This window comes from Toxotes jaculatrix, chromosome 1 (genome assembly GCF_017976425.1).
Source record: "Toxotes jaculatrix isolate fToxJac2 chromosome 1, fToxJac2.pri, whole genome shotgun sequence".
NCBI lineage: Eukaryota > Metazoa > Chordata > Actinopteri > Toxotidae > Toxotes > Toxotes jaculatrix.
The window spans coordinates 13506808-13524833 of record NC_054394.1 but is presented as its reverse complement, the minus strand read 5'-3'; the positions used below and the strand labels follow the sequence as shown (position 1 = coordinate 13524833).

At 38.3% G+C, this 18026-nt stretch overlaps 1 protein-coding gene across 1 annotated transcript in view; it reads right to left on the bottom strand.

Moving 5' to 3' along the window:
- Positions 1-18026, bottom strand: part of ush2a (Usher syndrome 2A (autosomal recessive, mild)) — a 189552-nt gene that overhangs the window by 109920 nt on the left and 61606 nt on the right. Inside the window, exons 27-36 of the mRNA XM_041037694.1 lie at positions 17025-17131; positions 16228-16351; positions 8845-8975; positions 5422-5548; positions 4758-4859; positions 4202-4390; positions 3429-3559; positions 3034-3313; positions 2045-2269; positions 1235-1315 (exon numbers count right to left, since the gene is read on the bottom strand). Coding sequence (XP_040893628.1) covers positions 1235-1315; positions 2045-2269; positions 3034-3313; positions 3429-3559; positions 4202-4390; positions 4758-4859; positions 5422-5548; positions 8845-8975; positions 16228-16351; positions 17025-17131 — 1497 coding nt within the window. The remainder of the gene's footprint in view (positions 1-1234; positions 1316-2044; positions 2270-3033; positions 3314-3428; positions 3560-4201; positions 4391-4757; positions 4860-5421; positions 5549-8844; positions 8976-16227; positions 16352-17024; positions 17132-18026) is intronic.

Below are 18026 nucleotides of genomic sequence, written 5' to 3'. Positions count from 1 at the left end.
AGCAAACAGCATACAAATTGTTTAGAAATGTTTACAAATTTTTGCTCCATCTATCTTTCATTTCCTTGACCTCGCTCATTCCAGTCTGCTGTGCTTTTTAGTTCTGAGCAGGAATGTACAGTATATTAACTCATAAAACAGTACTGAGGAGCTGCTTCATGCTCTATCTCCTGCGACCTTTTTGTTTTTCTCGTCAGTCATTAACTTCCTTATTCGTTACACTTTCTCACCTTCCTTCTCTCGATATTGTTACAGCTACCTGATTTTATCTTTCCCTTCATTATCACTTATCTTGTGTCTGTCCTCATCTCCTCCCACCTCTTTCCTTTTTGCTGTTCATCCTTCTATTTCCTCACATTTTTTTTTCTGAATTTTTGTACTTCGTACCTCCTCCCAAATTTCCTCTCAGACGCTGTCCCCTATTTCGCTCTTTTTTCCCCAGTTTTAAATATTTTTAGCACCTCCTTCCTAACTCCCCTCCACTCCTCTCTCTGGTCATGGCGCGGTGTACTGAGACCTACCAGTGTATCGTTCACTACTAACGAGCAGCTTTATATTACACAAGGGACCACACAGGCCATTCTGGGTTAACAGCCTTTTACTGGGATGCCCTTTATTATAGGCCTTATCAATCTCTCATACAAGTGAGGCACATGTAATATCACTGGCTTTGGATAAGTCCCATACACTGTACAAGATAGTTGTGCTTTTACATCCAAAATCACGTACGAACAAAGATAAACACTACAGAACAAAGTCAAGCTGAGGGAATATATCCACCATGTTGAACGTGCGAGTGTTTTCATTTTTATCAGTTTATCAGGCTAAAATCATATATACGTAAATATATATGTCAGTGACTTTGTAAATTAAAAGCTAATTCTGAGACAAATTGCGCAACACATCAATCTAACATACAGTACACGTACAGAAGAACATATTTGCACACACACAGTATGATAATACATGAGGCTCTGGTACCTATGCACTTGAGGGGGTTATCACTCTCATACTGTCACAGTGTCAGATAGAGGTTGGATAGAAGGAATGATACTATAGCAGATACTGTATACAATGAATACTGTGCTTGTGTATTGCAGTTGTGCTAGTACGAGTGGGCTGTGTGCGGGACTGTGTATTTATGTTAAGATATCATCATCATCATGTCTGACTGTAAACCATATTGTTCTGACAATACAACAGAAACACACATCAGCTGCTGCTGACATCTTACCTCTGCCTCGGCTGCGTCCTCTCTGCCAAGGTCCTGCTGCCCAGCCTCCAGCAGCCAAGGCCACAAACCTGTACAAGTACTCTAGAAAGGTGTGTGTGTGTGTGTGTGTTTTTGAAGGAAGAAGGGTTTGGGACAAGAAAGATAAAGATTTCTTACATTAAGAGGAAATATTTGAAAAATATGCACAAAAATGAATGTTCACAGGAGGAATTTACTAATTATATATATTTATAGTTTGTAGTGATGGAATTTCCAGTTTTAAAATACACATGGATTTCTTGGATGGTTTGCATCTAACCACCTCAGTCAGTCACAAAATGTTAAAGCACAGTAATAAGTCCAAGTCTATATCAGAGATTATCAGCTGGATGATTTGAGGTCATACAGATAGATATGCATGTATTAAAGAACTACCCAGTGACACAAGCTGAAAAGACTAACCTTTGCTTATTGAGCTCATTTTAGTGTATAAATACTCTAATGCAGACCTTACTGACAGATGAGTAGGAATACTGTACAAGTTACGAGTTTCCATCTAGATATTTTGGATATGAACTTACACACAACTTCCTGTCCAAAATGTTCTGCTCTGATAAATGCTGTGCATTTATTGCTCTTTATTAATAAGATTCATTGCTGATTGCCAATTCACTTGGCTGCTCCTTTGATTAAATGCAATTTTTGACTCTGGAGTACCAGTGCCCTGTACTTTGTATTGTTTATTTGAAATGTAGGCTCCACACTTCGTTTTTAGGTGAATGCTGTCTCTGTGTTAGAGTACTTAAGTATATGTATACTGTGCATTGTTACCAGTGAAAGGCTGAAGACTATAATCTGTGGCTTCGGTCTTTCTCCCACTATACACCAACACCGAATCGTTTCCTCTGCAGTTGTACCGGCTTTCAGCGGTGGGGCATCCATCTAAATAGACTCTAACAGAACGCCGGTAGGCAACAGAGAGATTAACACTTTGACGGGCAGGAGGGTTTGTTTCATCCTTTCGTATAGTAAGATCCCTTATGCAACCTCCTAGGCCTATGAGAGAGGAGAGGAGAAGGGAAAGAGAGGAAGAAGGAGAGAAAAGAGGAGATAAGAACAGAGAAGAAAGGGGAAGAGAAAGTGAGAAAAGTAAATTTTTCTGAAAACCACTGGTGGAAAGTAACTAAGTACATTTAAACAAGTACTCTACTTAAGTATAATTTTGGGGTACTTATACTTCACTTGAATATTTATATTTTGTGCTACCTCACTACATTTCAGAGGGCAATATTCATTTTTTGACAGCTTTAATTGCGAGTAACTTTTTAGATGAAAATTTTACACAATGAATAACATCAGCTTTAAAAATACAATAAATGATTAAAGATTAAACCAGTTGTTTCCAACCTTTTTGGCTTCTGATGTCTTACAAAAAGCAGTGTGTAGTGTGGGTCACATTTCAGATGTCTGAGTTGTTAACAGCTCCACGGTTTTTCCTCTCTAAACTTCTTACACTTCTCCCACTCACTCAAAAATGTGTTTTGGTCATTGTTACTTCTCTCAGATGTTTGACCCTCACTGTGGCTGTTTCCAAATTCTGCTGAAACTGGAAAGTTTCTCACTTTCTCACAAATCCCAGTTTAAGTTGTTTACCTGCGACTACCAGAATACTTGATATTAAGTTGAATTTGCTATTCTCTTCCACCTTGAATACAATACTATGAGCAAATACCAGCATATTTACTCTTTGACATGTCCAGCTCCAATCAATGCTAAGAAACAGTTCTTCTCGACTGAACACCTGCCATTTTTAATCTCACCGTGTTTGTGACTTCGGCTGTCCAGAGCAGGATGTATGAGCTCCATGGGCACGCCCCCTAAGTATAAGGGGGAGTCAACTCTCAGCCTTGTTGCTCCTCCCACTCCCCTTGCCTCCTCTGCCCAGTCATTGACAGCTGCAGAGATGAGTGAGCCGCGTTTTGCCAATGACAACTGTTTCCAGTCTCCATCACAGTAGCTAAGCCCCACCCACATGCTGAGTTCATTCACATGACCTTCAGAGGCAAGAATGAAGGACAGGAGACCGGCCTCCAGCTCCACCTAAAAATACACACCAATAAACAGAATATGACAAGCTTTGTGATGTGTTTCTCAGGTTTTATTTGCGTGTTTTCAGTATTTAAACAATGATTTTAAATGTGCCTCTGCTCCTTACCAGCATGTAGTCTTCAGTTTGTGTGTTGTACGTAAAGAGCAAAAGTGCATTGAGCTGGTCTGTTCTGAAATCCATGGAAATGTCAAAGTCCCATCCTCCACTGAATACATCTCTGTCCAGCTCCAAGTAACCTGAAACAAGAAGGAAATAATTACCAACAACAAGGCATTTTATTACCTGACTCAAGGCTAAAGAAAGAAAGCAAAGTTCTTTTGCTTCACTGGGGGCAAAAATAACCCGTAATGTTTTCTAACATTTAGTCACATTTAAAATGTGTGAAGTGTTTGAGGTTAAAATGTTCTGTCATGCATTCGAAAGTAAGAGCCAAATAACAGATTAGATAAACAGGCCCTTTTACAAAGCAGCAGTGAAGGAAATGTACACTGATGAATCTGTTATTTCACACAGAGACCAATTAACTTATCATCATCATATTTATCAACATGAAACAACAACCTCATTACTGCAAACACCACCAGCAAGCATCTTATTTAGATATACAGTGTTGCCAGTGTATTAAGCACATGAAATGTTCACTTAAAGCTTGTTCATGCAAAATGACAGAACATAGAGTTTTTCTTCTTCTCTGCAATGTTAATACTCACCGTATTGCATAATGTCATGTTTCCATATCATAGTATAAACCTCTATAGCATAGTAAGGTTACTTACTTGGTTGCTTACAACATTTGTTGTTGTGAAACAACAAATGTTAAATTAAAAAAAAATCATCATAAGCATTTCTATTATCAGCAACAATCTATAAGGTCCTACCGTGACCCAGAAAATGGGCTCCATCCACGGTGTGAATCGGACATCCCTCCCAGTTTTCATACACGTCCACCTTCTTTGTGGCTTTTGCCCAGTCCAGAGATGTCCATTCTTCTGAGAGGCTGTCAGTCATCTTAAAACTCACATCTCTGAGGCAACCAGAGAAACTCTGTCGCACCAGCTGGGCATCGCCTGGTGAGACAGACAAAAGTAAAAACCATATATGCTACTCTAAAGGTTTTCACTTCATGGATTCAAATTTGGGATTGTCATAAAGATGACACAGAGTTACTGGGTATCAGTGCCTGAACATGAGAAGAATGAAAAATTTTATGAAGGCAGGAAGCTAGTAGTACTACTAGTAGTAGTGAGGCTGCACTACCTCTTAAAAAAGAGAAGGATGAGTTTTGGACATTACCTATTGGGATACACAATAAAGTACACAAAAATGAAATTAGCCTAAATCCAAGCCAAGTTCAAATGGACAAAATTTATCAAATAACTTTTAGTTAGAAATTATAAATAATAACTAAAAAGAGGGTGGTTAGAGGTGGATTACCTGAATCCTCTCTTAGCAGGGTAAAGTCTTCAGGCAGTCCTCCAATGAACACCCCTGTGTTGTTGCCAATAATGGTGCTGCCGCTGGAAGCTGACGCACTTCCTGGTGGTGAGGATGATGGTGTTACGCATAAATGTGGTGGGGCAAAGCAAAAGTGTGGAATGAAGGGAAGATAACAGTGAATATGAAAGAAGAACATTTAGGGAACAAATAAGGAATGGGTCACATAAGAGAACAAGAGATGGGGTAAACAGGGGGGTAAAGGTAAACAAAAACACAGAAAGCAGAAGAGAAAGACTAAGTGAGTGAAGGGTTATGCTCATGCAGGTTCTATCCAGATTCACCCACAAAGAAAGACAATATTTGAAAGACATATTTGAGAACAACTGAGGAACATAAATGTGTTTCTGTGTGTGAAACAGTATTTTTCTCATCAGACATGGAGTGGCTGGGATTAACCTGGCTAATACCTCCATGCAGAGCAGGGGGATTTACATAGATAGAAACATGCATACATGCACATACTTGTCAGTCTCGCACTACTCGCATCCAATCACACCCTCGCCTGTACAGACGAACCTAATCACACTCTCGTATTTACACTCACACACCCACACACAGAGCTGATACACACAGTGCTCAGTATGAATATGAGAAGAGTTACCTCTGTATTGATTGTTTACAACGATTGTTCCCACGGCCCCTCGCCTTGTTGCTGTGATGCTGTGCCACTGTCCATCATTGTAGCGTCGCCCTCCATCACCCTGTACACTCACAGCCACCGCTGAGCCCTAACCACACACAAGCACATGGACACAAATCCAACATATGGGCAAGAATTTAAACACACATACATTAATGGTATTGTGAAGACAACCAATTGACTTGTTTCCTGTGTTTTAAAGTAAACACTAAAGTAAACCTATGACCTCTGGCTCAGAAGAGACCACTTTTCAAATAACAGTGCAATCATGCTTACTTTGTAACATTTAGAATTATTGCTTCTTTATCCCTCTGTTGTGCAAACAAGGTTAGACATTAAGGATTGATGACACACATCATACACATGCCACCCTCAAAAGGACATGAACATCCACATATAATCATCAAAGTGTTGTTACAGGGCTTTTTGCTACCTATTAAGTATGACATCATTGTTGTGATCAGCTTTTAGCAAGTAGGCGAAGAGTAATGTAGTAAAACAAGAGAAACTGTTACGTGCACTCTCACACAAACACACTGACATAACATATCCAGACACAGACACACACACACAGTGATGAAGATTTAATGATGAGATCAATAAATGTATGAATGCCAGAGTATATCAGCCTCTGACATCTTTACTACCTTTGCTAGACAGCTCTACTTAACAAGACAACAGGGGAGGCGTTCCACCGCTTCCTTTCACTCTCTTCACACAAACACACCCATCTGAATCCATAGCTGGGGAGGTGCTGGCATTGGAAGCAACCAACAAGAGGTGCCCTTGGGCAAGGCAGTTAGAACATAAGCCCTCAAGTGGACTTGAGAAAAAATCGGGCAGAAACTGCTTCTCAATTACTCATGCTCTCCTTCTTTTTCCTTTCTCTTACACACACACTCACCATTGACTGAGTAAAGAGAAGTCATTTTGATTTATATACATATAGTATCATCCAAGTCGCTCATTATGTATATAAAAAGTAAATAGCTGAATGAAACAGACACCTCCTTTCAGCAAAGACCTGGTGAGTTTCATCCCTGTAGCCTCCATTTGTGGTGTAGTGCACCTGAATGAGGTGTGTGAGAGATGAGTACAGATGGTGTTAATAAACCAGGACTTGGACAGCTCTAAGCTGTCTCACTATTCACACTCTCTTCTCCTGGATTCACCTCATGATCTGCAGACTTTAGTTTGCTATGCTTTTGCACCTGGAGGAGACCTTTTTGCCACTCCGCACGACACTTCCGCCAGGTACCTGTGGCACTGGTGGCATATGTACTGTTATGCCATCTCATTTCACTTTAAGGAGATCTTAACAAACAGGGTTACTCCCCAGTTTGTGAGACCCTACTGCCAATGTGGTTAATCCTGGCAGTCATTTCAAGTTTAAGTTTAATAGGCATCTGCAAAAAAGAGCAAAAGAGGTGTCGCCTCCTATAGAGCAGTACTGCTGTTTCTACATGCACATTTAAGCAGCACCAATTAGTGGTAAATTTAAGATTACAGCATTTTGTTCACCAAAAGCTAAAAGACTGTAAATTACAGCTTTTGAGATTTTAGCAAGAGCCATCAGTGCTACAGAGCCATGAGAGAATCAAGATGCATCGCTGGTAGCATAAAAAACAGTGTGTCACTGTGTGGCTGCAAATTTGTTTAACAGACAGTGACTACATTTAAGTAGCTACTGTTAGAATCTGTGATGAGTGTTTCATGTGTATTATGGCATTAAAGTCTGTGACAGACACTGTAGTTACCTGTAGCTACATATACTACTTACCTAAGTAAGTAGTATATGTAGCTACTGTTACCTAACGCTACTTACCTACATCAACAAGGTGTAAACTGTATGTCTGTGTGCATACATGTGTTTCAGCATGTGTGCTAAATAGTTTTGACTGTAATTAAACTCCAGTGCTTTGGTCTATCTCTTCTACATGTGACAGAAAATGTTTTTGAGTGTTCATGTGTTTCAATGTATGTGTGTGTGGCAGCTCGCATGTGCACATATTTATGAGCATATCACTTTCCTGTGTCATGCTAAATTACCCCCCTCTGCACTGGTAATCCCATTAGGCTAGCTCAACAGGCTAATAGGGGGAAGTAATGGGCCCAGCTATATGTATCTAGGGGAACACTAATAAGCCATGACACCACTCCCACTGTTAATTACCCAAAACTAGCCTAAACAAAGGAATCAACCCAGTTGGAGACACACATCCAGTCCATTGCACATCCAGGAGTACACATAACCATACACACACATCAACATTGAAAGTCAACAAGGATCTGTTCAGTGATATACACCCCTTTGTGCACACAGATACATCCTATAGCTACATTTTGATGAAGACTTTTTGATAGTGATAGTGATAGTGATAGTGATGAGGAAGAAAAGTGCAAGTGTGTATGCGTGTGTTTGTCAGAGTGTGTAATTAGTTGGTGGCCTCATGGAAGTATGTGTAATCATCTCCCATCATCACTTTCATCATCGAAGTCGTTGACTCTTTAACCCCTCTACATGTGTCTGTATGGATGGATAAGGGAAGCAAGGCTATGTATGTCTGTGTGTGCGTGCGTGTGTATGTGTGCAAGAGTGCAAAGCTTAATTAGCTTGCAATTGGTATTCACGCGTGGTGACTGCAGGGAATGAGTTAATTGCAGTCCAATTCAAACGTTGACACACTTTCAAAGTTTTTTCCCCTTTCCCTGTCTCCCTGACAGAAACCAATGAGGGGCTACAGATCACATTTATTAGATGAGAGCAAGTGAGTGAGAAAATGGGAGACATGGGGAGCGAGAGAGAGAGAGAGAGAGAGAGAGAGAGAGAGGAAGAAAAAGAGAGAAAGAAAGTAAGAGACAGAGGGGGATCAGAAGATAAAAAGACAAAAAACAGGTGAAGGTGAGCAAATAAGTGAAGTGAGTGGGATGAACTAATAAAGTAAGAGACAGAAACAAATGAGAGAATGTGGATGGGAAGCATTTATGCAATGGTATAACAAAATGGGTAAAATGGCCACAGGGACAGAGCCGTAAACAACAGCACGCTTGCTGCAACTCCATGTCTGTGTGTAATGGTATTTGAGCTAGATGGAGATGCTTCTCACTCAGTAGACCCAGACAAAATTCACAAGTTCCTCAACAAAAGATATGAAGAATTTCACTCAAAAAATATTAAAAAAAAAGAAGAAAAAAAACTACATTCACTCCCCTCCTACTTTTAAAAAAGAATTGCTATCTTTGGTTGATGTAGACATAAGACACAGAGAAAACACTTTCTTGAGTTTGTTTTAGCCATATGATTGATTTATATTACTGCACATATTAAAAGTTCTTTGCACTCATGACTCATGTTCTTAACAGCATAAAATCAAAAGTACATACCTGTGGGTCAAACAAAAAGTAAGGGTGTCCGTTTTTGATTTGAACAGCCAGGAACTCTTCTTGATCTCCAGGAGAGAAAGCAGAGACCAGCAGGCCATCTGGGGACCGAGTCTTGAAACTCAGCTCAATACCTGACACAAAGTAAGATCAGGGACAGGTGTGTTCGTAGAGACAGAGAAAGAGAGAGAGAGAGAGAGCAAAAGATTTAATTCACTTTCATTTTTTCCTCAGGAATTAATTTAACAGGGACGACAACATCTAATGCTATCAACACAACTCAAATTCTCTCATACTATTGTAAAACTATCCAAGTACACTATTGTGAAACTGAGGATCCATGTTACGCGTCACTTTTAAGACTTAGAGCAGGATGTAACCTTTTAAACTTGAGACACTGGACGCTCTGGGGTTGAGTTGTGGGCGCAACTGTATTGTCTCAATGTTAAAATTGACCATTTACCAGCAGATATCACTCTGCACCCAGTGTTTACCATCTAAATTAACAGAGACCATCTCTGTATGTATGCTATATTTATGTTTGTTCCTTCTAACTCCAGACCTTCTGAATAAACACTTTGATTTGATCAATTATATATATATATATATATATATTACATAATTTAATCTTTGAGCAGAGCAATAACTGACCAAATAGTGGTATCTACTGCATCAAAAACAACACAGCTATCCCTCCTCTGTCATAAATGGTGAGGTGCCTCGTTTGTTAAATTCATACTGTGCATCAAAGATTCAGCAATGTGGGAAACTTATGGGTTTCTCTAATGCACACACACGGAGCAGAGAATTCATCCAGCGTACTGTCTTGTCATGTTACTATGGATCAGAGAATGAATCTTAATCCACTACTAGATCCACATAGCGACACAGATCATACGGTTTTATGTGTGTGTATGAGTACGTGTGTGTTTCCTCAGCTCCGTCTGTCTCTGTAGAAAACATTAGTGTGGGAAGATCTAAGGAGTTGAACGGAGGCAGTCCCGGGTTCATCAGAAGCCGGTGTTAGCAAAATAATTAGTGTGTGAATTCACTTAACATCGAGAGAAGTCAAACAGTTACACGGTAAGCACAAGATGAATGCAGATCAGCCATTTCTCTGAGCTCCCAGTTTTTATGCTATTTGGAATGAAAAGTACTTTCTGTGTTGTTACTTTAGGTTTAGTTCTAACTGGATCTATTGTTATTCTATAGCTTTTGGTTTACAGCAAAAGATTGTGACTTGCACTTGTCAAGTCAAGTCAATCATATTTTCATAGTCCGAAAACACAAATTTATCTCCTTTATACTCCTGACACCTTTACAATTTGTGCAAAATCTTGTATATGCACATACGTACGTGTAAAAGAATAACAGGAAAGAATCGTGACATTTTCTTTTCAAAAATGAAAGGCTGAAAAGCTTCTAAATAAAGGAATAAATGTAAGTGTCCTCTTAAACTTGTTGTATTTCAGTGGTCCACATGTGAACTGATCACAAATAGTGCACAAAATCAATAGTTTTACCTAGGTTAATGATTTATAAAGACATCTAGATGAAATAGAAATGTACAGTAACTGTGGGTGTTGTCTACAGCTAAAAAAGACAAAACAAAAATGTTCTTTACATTGGACATTCATTCTGTACATCAAGCAGCCATGTGTCATTTACATTCATGACCTTGTCATCATGAAGATGAGTGAAGTCATGACAGATCCCTGACATTACATTATCCCGTTTTAACCTTCTCTCTCTTTACCACACTCTCCTGATCTCTCATCCCTTCCTTTCTTTCTTCCCTCTGCTTTTAACCTTCCTCGTCTTTTTCTTGACCTTATTGTTCTTCACCTATTGCCACTTGAATGTGTGTGAATGTTTCTCTCTTTGCATCTTCAATTCTCTTTTTACCTTTTACTCCCAACTTTGCTCCTTCCCATGTATCCCAACTTTCTTCTACAGTTCTAACTATGGTGTAACCATTACAACATAACTATTAATCCTTCCTCAAATGTTGTGCAATATCCTGAACTTTGCTACAATGCATGATACAGATGCAGTAGTCCAGATATCAAATGGTCCAGTAAATGAGTAGCACAGCTGCCAAACAGTAGTAATTAATTGCTGAAATGGATTTCCCGACATTATTTTCAATGGCATAGAGGTCACTATTAAGCTGCTGGTGTTTGCATGTAATGTACAGTATGTTTGCATGAGCCCGTGTGAAAGTGAGGGGCAGACTGTCAACACATGCTTGGCCAAGGTGTTTGGTCCAAATGTACATGTGAATGTCTAAGTGACACTGCTTGTGCTCAGCATTACTACCTTCAGATTTCCCCACAGGACTTGTGCTACTTCACACTGACAACCACTTTGGAGCCATCAACAGACAAACCTGGGCACGCATCGTGACAGGTGACTCAGTTGCATAGACAGAATACATGCGAGCACGCACACACAAACATGCATACCCCCATGAAGACACTTGCTGCACAATGCAACCACACAAACACAAAACACCAGCATGCACTTTTTTACTTGAGAGTGCACATCAATGATTCACAAAAACATACAGACTCAAGATAATGCTCCATGTATACAAACACTTTCTTCAACAGACCTTCAGTCCTCACACATACTACACGACTAAACAATAATAAATAATTGATTGTAAAAAAGTAAAGACAACCAGTTAATCAAATTTAAATCTGATATACTGTATAATGAACTTCTTACATATTGTCACTTGTCTTCCCCAAAGTAATTACTTTAGTGACTGGTCTACTGTTTTTCAAAATGGAAAAAAAATTTGCAAAGTTTGCCTTAAGTGTGGCACTAATCATGGGGTTATTAAAACCAACCGTTCATCCCCTTAGGAGGATGAATGTGCGAAACAATCTAACAGATTACAGGATCAGCCTCTGGGGAGCATAAATGTGTTCACTTTGTGCTCCTGGCAATCTGCCCGTCACATTCTGATACTTCTCGTGAATTAGTGGAAAGTTTGGTCAGGGACCACAAACAATAACAGCAATCTGGCCTTTTGACGGGGAAGAAATCCAGTTTTGGGGCAAAGTGCTGAAGAGACTGATCACCCAACAGACAACTGAGCAAAAAACACCATCGTCAACAGCATCGGTAACGCAAAAACATGGCATATGTGATTCATAATAAAGATTTTACATGTTGTGGCTATTTGTTTAGAAACCACCAGCAGCATTACAGCACGCAATGCAGTATATCAAGTCAATGCAGCCTCTCTCTCTCTCTGGTTGGACCCCGAAGAGTTCGAAAAAGATTTTTTTTTCTTTCTGAGACCTTCATCAATAAACACGTCAATGTACTGTTGACAGTGCTGTTGTGTCAAATTCGGAAGTTTTTTTTTTTTTTTTTTTTTTAAATGAGTGATATATTACTTAATGTACTGTAAAGAATACATTTTATGACCTACAAGTACATAAAACCAATTATATTCACTTCATCAACTCTGGAGTTAAGTGATAGAATTATATTGTTCAAATTGAGCTTTTAACAAATTAAAAATTAGTAAGGACTGTTTTAAATGGAACTGATTGTTCATACTGAATGTTCATGTCTCTTTGCGGCGACCAGAAAGAACTTATGTTACATTCCACAATATGTGACATTAACAAGTAACAATACTAAACTCTTTTAAGTTTTGAATATAGTCTTATTTATTAGGTAGAATTGTTTGATGTGTTATTGTATTGTTTCTCCTCTCTCTGTCTCAGTAAACAGTGGAGGTTGTGTGTAATCATCTACACAACATAACCTGAATAACTCCAGTCATGTTAGCTCTCTGCTGGCATTAATCAGAGCCTGGCGTATTAATGAGAGCGCGGCAGCTAGCTAATTACACCCATAGATTCTGCAGCAGCCCATTAAATATACAAATGACAGAATTAAAGAGCCCAGCCTCTTCTGATTAATCTTTAAATGGGGAAAAACTAATGATGTCTGTGCAAACTTTCCCTTCACACATTTCTCCCCCTCTCCTCTCAACGTCAATGCCTGGCAATCAATCATATTAATTAAGGAAAAATAATTTGTATCATTTAACATTTCCCTCTTTCCTGTTCAGTTGCTGCAGTAGTGCTGCAGCAATGTACTGTATTAGACGTGTCTGGAAATTATCCAAGTCTATTTGTTCCTGCATTCATTTTTTGTTCTTTTTTTTTTTCTAAAATATGTTTGTGATGTTTCATCTCTCTTCATTTACTGTGGGTTGAAGAAATACATCTGGATTAGTGAAAATATGAGCAGGCCATCATCGTCATTACAATCAGCCCATTTCAGGCTCAAATGCTGAAAAATTATAAATGAGGAGAGAGGACTATATAATCTGTTTTGAACTAGTATCAATTTAAATACATTATTTTTTTTTTTTTTACAAAGAATAACACAGTTCAGTTTTAACCGAGAGTCCCCAATTCAAAGATGAACAAGGAGAGTAGGAAGTCACATCACAGGGTTTTAGATAGAAGAAAGATAGAGAAACATTATAGGTAAGATGAATGGACTAACATGAATTTATGGAAACAAGCACTTACAGGGTATTCATATCACAGCATGATTACATATAGTTGTAATCCTGTTTTACCTAAAGTAAGATTCAGTGTGGTAAATATTGACCTCCACTGCCCTAAATTCATTCAGCATTAAGAAGCATCGTTTATCTCAAGTGCACAGACTTATCATTTATGGTAATGTGCACTTCTTTAACAATGACTGCACATGGAAAACAACCTATTTGGCTGAAAATAATTTCGGTAAAGTGGTCACAAAATTACAGGTGAAAAGGGCAAATATCAAGTGATTTTACATGGTAAACCACTTTGATCTTAACTGAATTTAACATACATAATACTGGCCCTCCTGAAAGATCTGTCCTTAATTTACATGCTTAGGAAATAAAAAAGCCTGCAGTCAGAGCCCTGATGAACTATCTAAGGAAACAACAAATTATTAATATTCCTAGAATGGTGCATCATAATGTTGATGGAGAAAAATGATGATGATCTTCTGTTTCCTACAGAAAACCCATCAGGATCTTCTGAGGTATCTATGCTGCTGCTGGGGAAAAAAAAAAAAAAAGAAAACTCATATGTAAAGTTTTCTCACGACTCAAAAGAACCTAATGTCAAAGGAATGTATAATTCAAATTTTGTTTTGACTGATGTTGGGTCGTATTATGAAACTGAACATGAAAGACTATGCAAAGATTCAATTCATATGAAAATTTAACAGTTGTCATTGCCGGAGTTACTAGGTTTTCACAAGACACCAACGATTGACGAGTCTCTGATCAATTGACTCTCGAGGGGGCATTACACTGCATTACATTCATAATCCAATTTGGCTTTGATTTGTTCGCTGTTCCGTGCGCTTCGATGGGAATAATTGTCTGTAGATGATGCTATTAGTATTGATGGCTGTAAAAGGGCGATGGTTTGAGGACTGCCGACACATTGATGGTCCAGAATAGATCCGGTCTGAAAGTGATCGTCTGATCCATTACCCTTTATGAAGGAGGAGAGTCAGAGAGATGAGACGAAACACTCAAGAGCAAAAATCATCATCTATTTGCTGGTAATGCTCTGAGAGATGTATTTACAAAAATCATCATTTGTTGATTTGAGCTTTGAGTTTCTCTTCAGAAAACTAACTCTTCAGAGAGAGCAACGAACAAGAACCTGAAACCATGAGTAAAGATAAAGGATAAGAGGTAAGTCAGCTGTTGGGATTTCTTAACAATTAACCAGAAAACATTTTTACTAATTTACAGTAAGACAACCATACACTGTATTACAATTCAGCTCCAAAGAACACAGAGAAAATGATAATATTTAAAGAGTTATCCATTACTTTTAAACAAGACGAATGCAAGATAAAAAAATCTGAATAGTGATTTTTAAGTACTATAATTTTAAAAAATTGCTTAGTCAGCAAGCTCTGTCTAAGCTCTGTCTGTTTCCTATTCATATAGTCATATACACTTAAAGCACTCACATGCATAAAACAAAAGTTATCGTTTGAGGTGAAAAGAAACTATGGGAGAGGTGAACACACAAGACTTGCAATCCCAGTATTAACCGTATCTGATTTTGTCAAAATTATAACATTTTAATATTAAAGATTTATTTGCTCTTAGTAGATTGTATTAGACATGTTTCTAACATGTCTAATACAGCGGACGTTAGTGTGGGCAACGTGAATTTCTTATGTTATATAACAAAAATGTGTGGTGTCAAAACATGGTTTTCTCTAACCTCAACAGAAAGTCACAAAATAAAATCTGTTTTATTATAATAAACAGAAAACTTTAAATTGTTATTGTAATTTGAATAGTTAACATTTGTTACTATTTACCTCCACCTTTACCTCCACCTTCTTTCTCAACTTCTCTGTGACGTTCAAAGGACCTTTACAAAACCTTTATTTTTATTAACCTCTAAGATGCTATGAAAATGCCATTTATGTGTGTGTGCATGAAAACTGGTGTTATTTTTTTTCAATTTGTTTCTTTATCCTTTTGATTTAAAAGTCTCTTTTCTTACCTTTCCATCTCAAAGGCCACTAAAGGGTCACAGTCAAATCCTGTGGCGTTCTTCAATAGTATCTGTATTATTTGCATACTGTTTGGACTGTGAACTCCTGGTATTTCAGATGGAAAATGAACCGTACATGGATCCCTTCCACGTGGGGGGCAAACATTTGGATATTTTGGATGGAACAAGATTGTGACCAACACAGGCAGCTTTGTTGGCTCAATTACAGTTGAGCATTGATACATGCAAGGATTATAGATGAAAACTTTTATCTCCACAAAGTCAGGAAGTCAGTTTTTTAAAACTGGTTGGCGCACAGATTTAAGTTCATTTTTGACATTTTATCATACAGTTTTAATGTGGCTCGGAAAGATTTTATCGACCACCCAAATTTAAGCATTGTGTTCACAAAGAAAGACATAACTGATGATACAAGGTTTGTGCAGGACAGTTGCAGAGCTTTGCCCGCTCAAATCCCACTGATTAGTATCAGCAGTCATTAATTATGAGCGTCAGACTGGGTGATGTTCTCAGATGAAGCAGAACATGTTTGGCTGTGCAGCTCAACCCTCTAATGATGCTGGTAAACAGAAAGATAATTGACCTTTAAGATGACTGGGGAAGTCATTCCAAAGGAGTGTCACTGGAAGGCTGAGGCACTGCAGCACGTTCACTGCACAACACAAAAAACATACCCACAAAGCAGGTTTGTATGCACGCAGGCGCACACAAACCCACATACACACTTTACAACGATGCAGACAGACATGCTGTCCATTTTCTGATACACACAGAGAGATCTGCATGTACCAAGATATACTACCTGTAAAGTCAGTGTTGACGGGAAGAGTGTCACTGGGAAACTGGTAGTAACTGTTTCCGGGGAATCTGGTTCCTCTGACAACAGGAACTTGTGGATCAGAGAGAGACACATCTGTCCTCTCCACCTGGAAAAATAATAATGACCTCAAATAAGAATAAGAATTTTTTACAGCAATAATATGCAAATATTTATTTCATGTTTGTCATATTTTTAATTATTTGCAAAATGTAATCATATGCAAAAATTCTATGAAAATCATACACTTGTTCCCTTGTTCAGCTTCAGCTGAATATATTCAAAATCACAAAAATTACTATATTCTCCAAGTCCAGGAAAAATTAAGATACAACAATAGAACAAGACTAAGAGGCTAAAGCTACACTTAACTAAACAAGTATAATTTTTATAGCATATTCTCCCTCTGAATTTAGCATATTAGTATGCTAACAATTACTAATTACAATAAACATAAATTACAGCTGGTCAATCATTAGAATTCATCCGCAAATGTCTGCACTAAATTTTGCATCAATCCATCCACTAGATGTTGCGATATTTCACTCTGGCCCAAAGTGGCAGCCCGACCAACAGACACTGTCATCCCTAAAGCCATGACGCTGTCATGGCTAAAAACCACGCTAAATTACATTCTGTGCACTAGTCCAGAACAAGCATTTGTAGGCTGTGAATGGGTATAAATATTTTCTTGCAAAAACTCACAAACACACAAAAATGAATCAAATAACATTGCCAACTTGCAGATACTGTATGTACTGTAAACCAATACTCTTACATACCTGATATAGTGGGTGTGGTCCATTCAGTTGGACTGGGGGGTCCCACTCTATCTGAATGGTGGTTTCATTCACTGGATGCAATCGAGGTGGAAACAGTCCTGTTGGAGCTGAAGACAGAAAGATAGAAAATTAAAGACTGAATGTCAGCTGTATGCAAAAAAGAACTTTCCCAATATTTTAATTAGATTTTCATACTATGTAGATTTGTGAGCTGCCTTCTTTCTTTTACCATACAGTGTTTTGTCAACAAACTCATAGCATACTCAAAAACATTCTAATGTTGCCTTTGTAATCATAAATAAAATATTTTGTGATGCTGATGTTATTTATTTAATTTTATTTTTGAAGTAGAATGACTTTAGCGCATTACTCTTCTGCCTATTATATGTCCAGAGTGGACAAAAGTCACATTTTCATTTAACAGAGGGTCAATTTAATATCCTTCTTTCACTTTAGATGTTAAATTAAATGTCCCTTTGAAACACACTGGGAGCCACTGGAGCTGCAGTTTCTATGTGTATCATAAATAAATCAACCAGACACCGGCTGATATGGTGAGAGGAGATACATAAGAATGGAGACAGAAACATAGCAAGTGATGGACTGGTGTAGAGATGGGAAAGATGTGTGTGTGTATTAAGTGTCATTCCATCGTCATGTGTTCCGTGTGTGTGTGTGTGTGTGTGTGCTCGTGTTTCAGTAATGGTCTAAATGGTCTGTGGTAGGAGTAAATTAGCTCTCAGTGACACACATGCGGACCATCTTAAGTGTGAGTTCTAATAGAGCTCTTAAAAGGGAAGTGGACAGCTTGTCTTAAGCGGCTCATCTTGGCACATCAAACCATAAATTACTTCCAATCGATACCTTACCAGTCTATTGAAATTGAGCTATGGTGACATTTAGAACATCGACTGTGCCACACAGACACAGACAAAGACACACACACACATATACATTTGCCAACACAGCCTTGCTTTAAACAGTGGTGTACTACTTTGATGT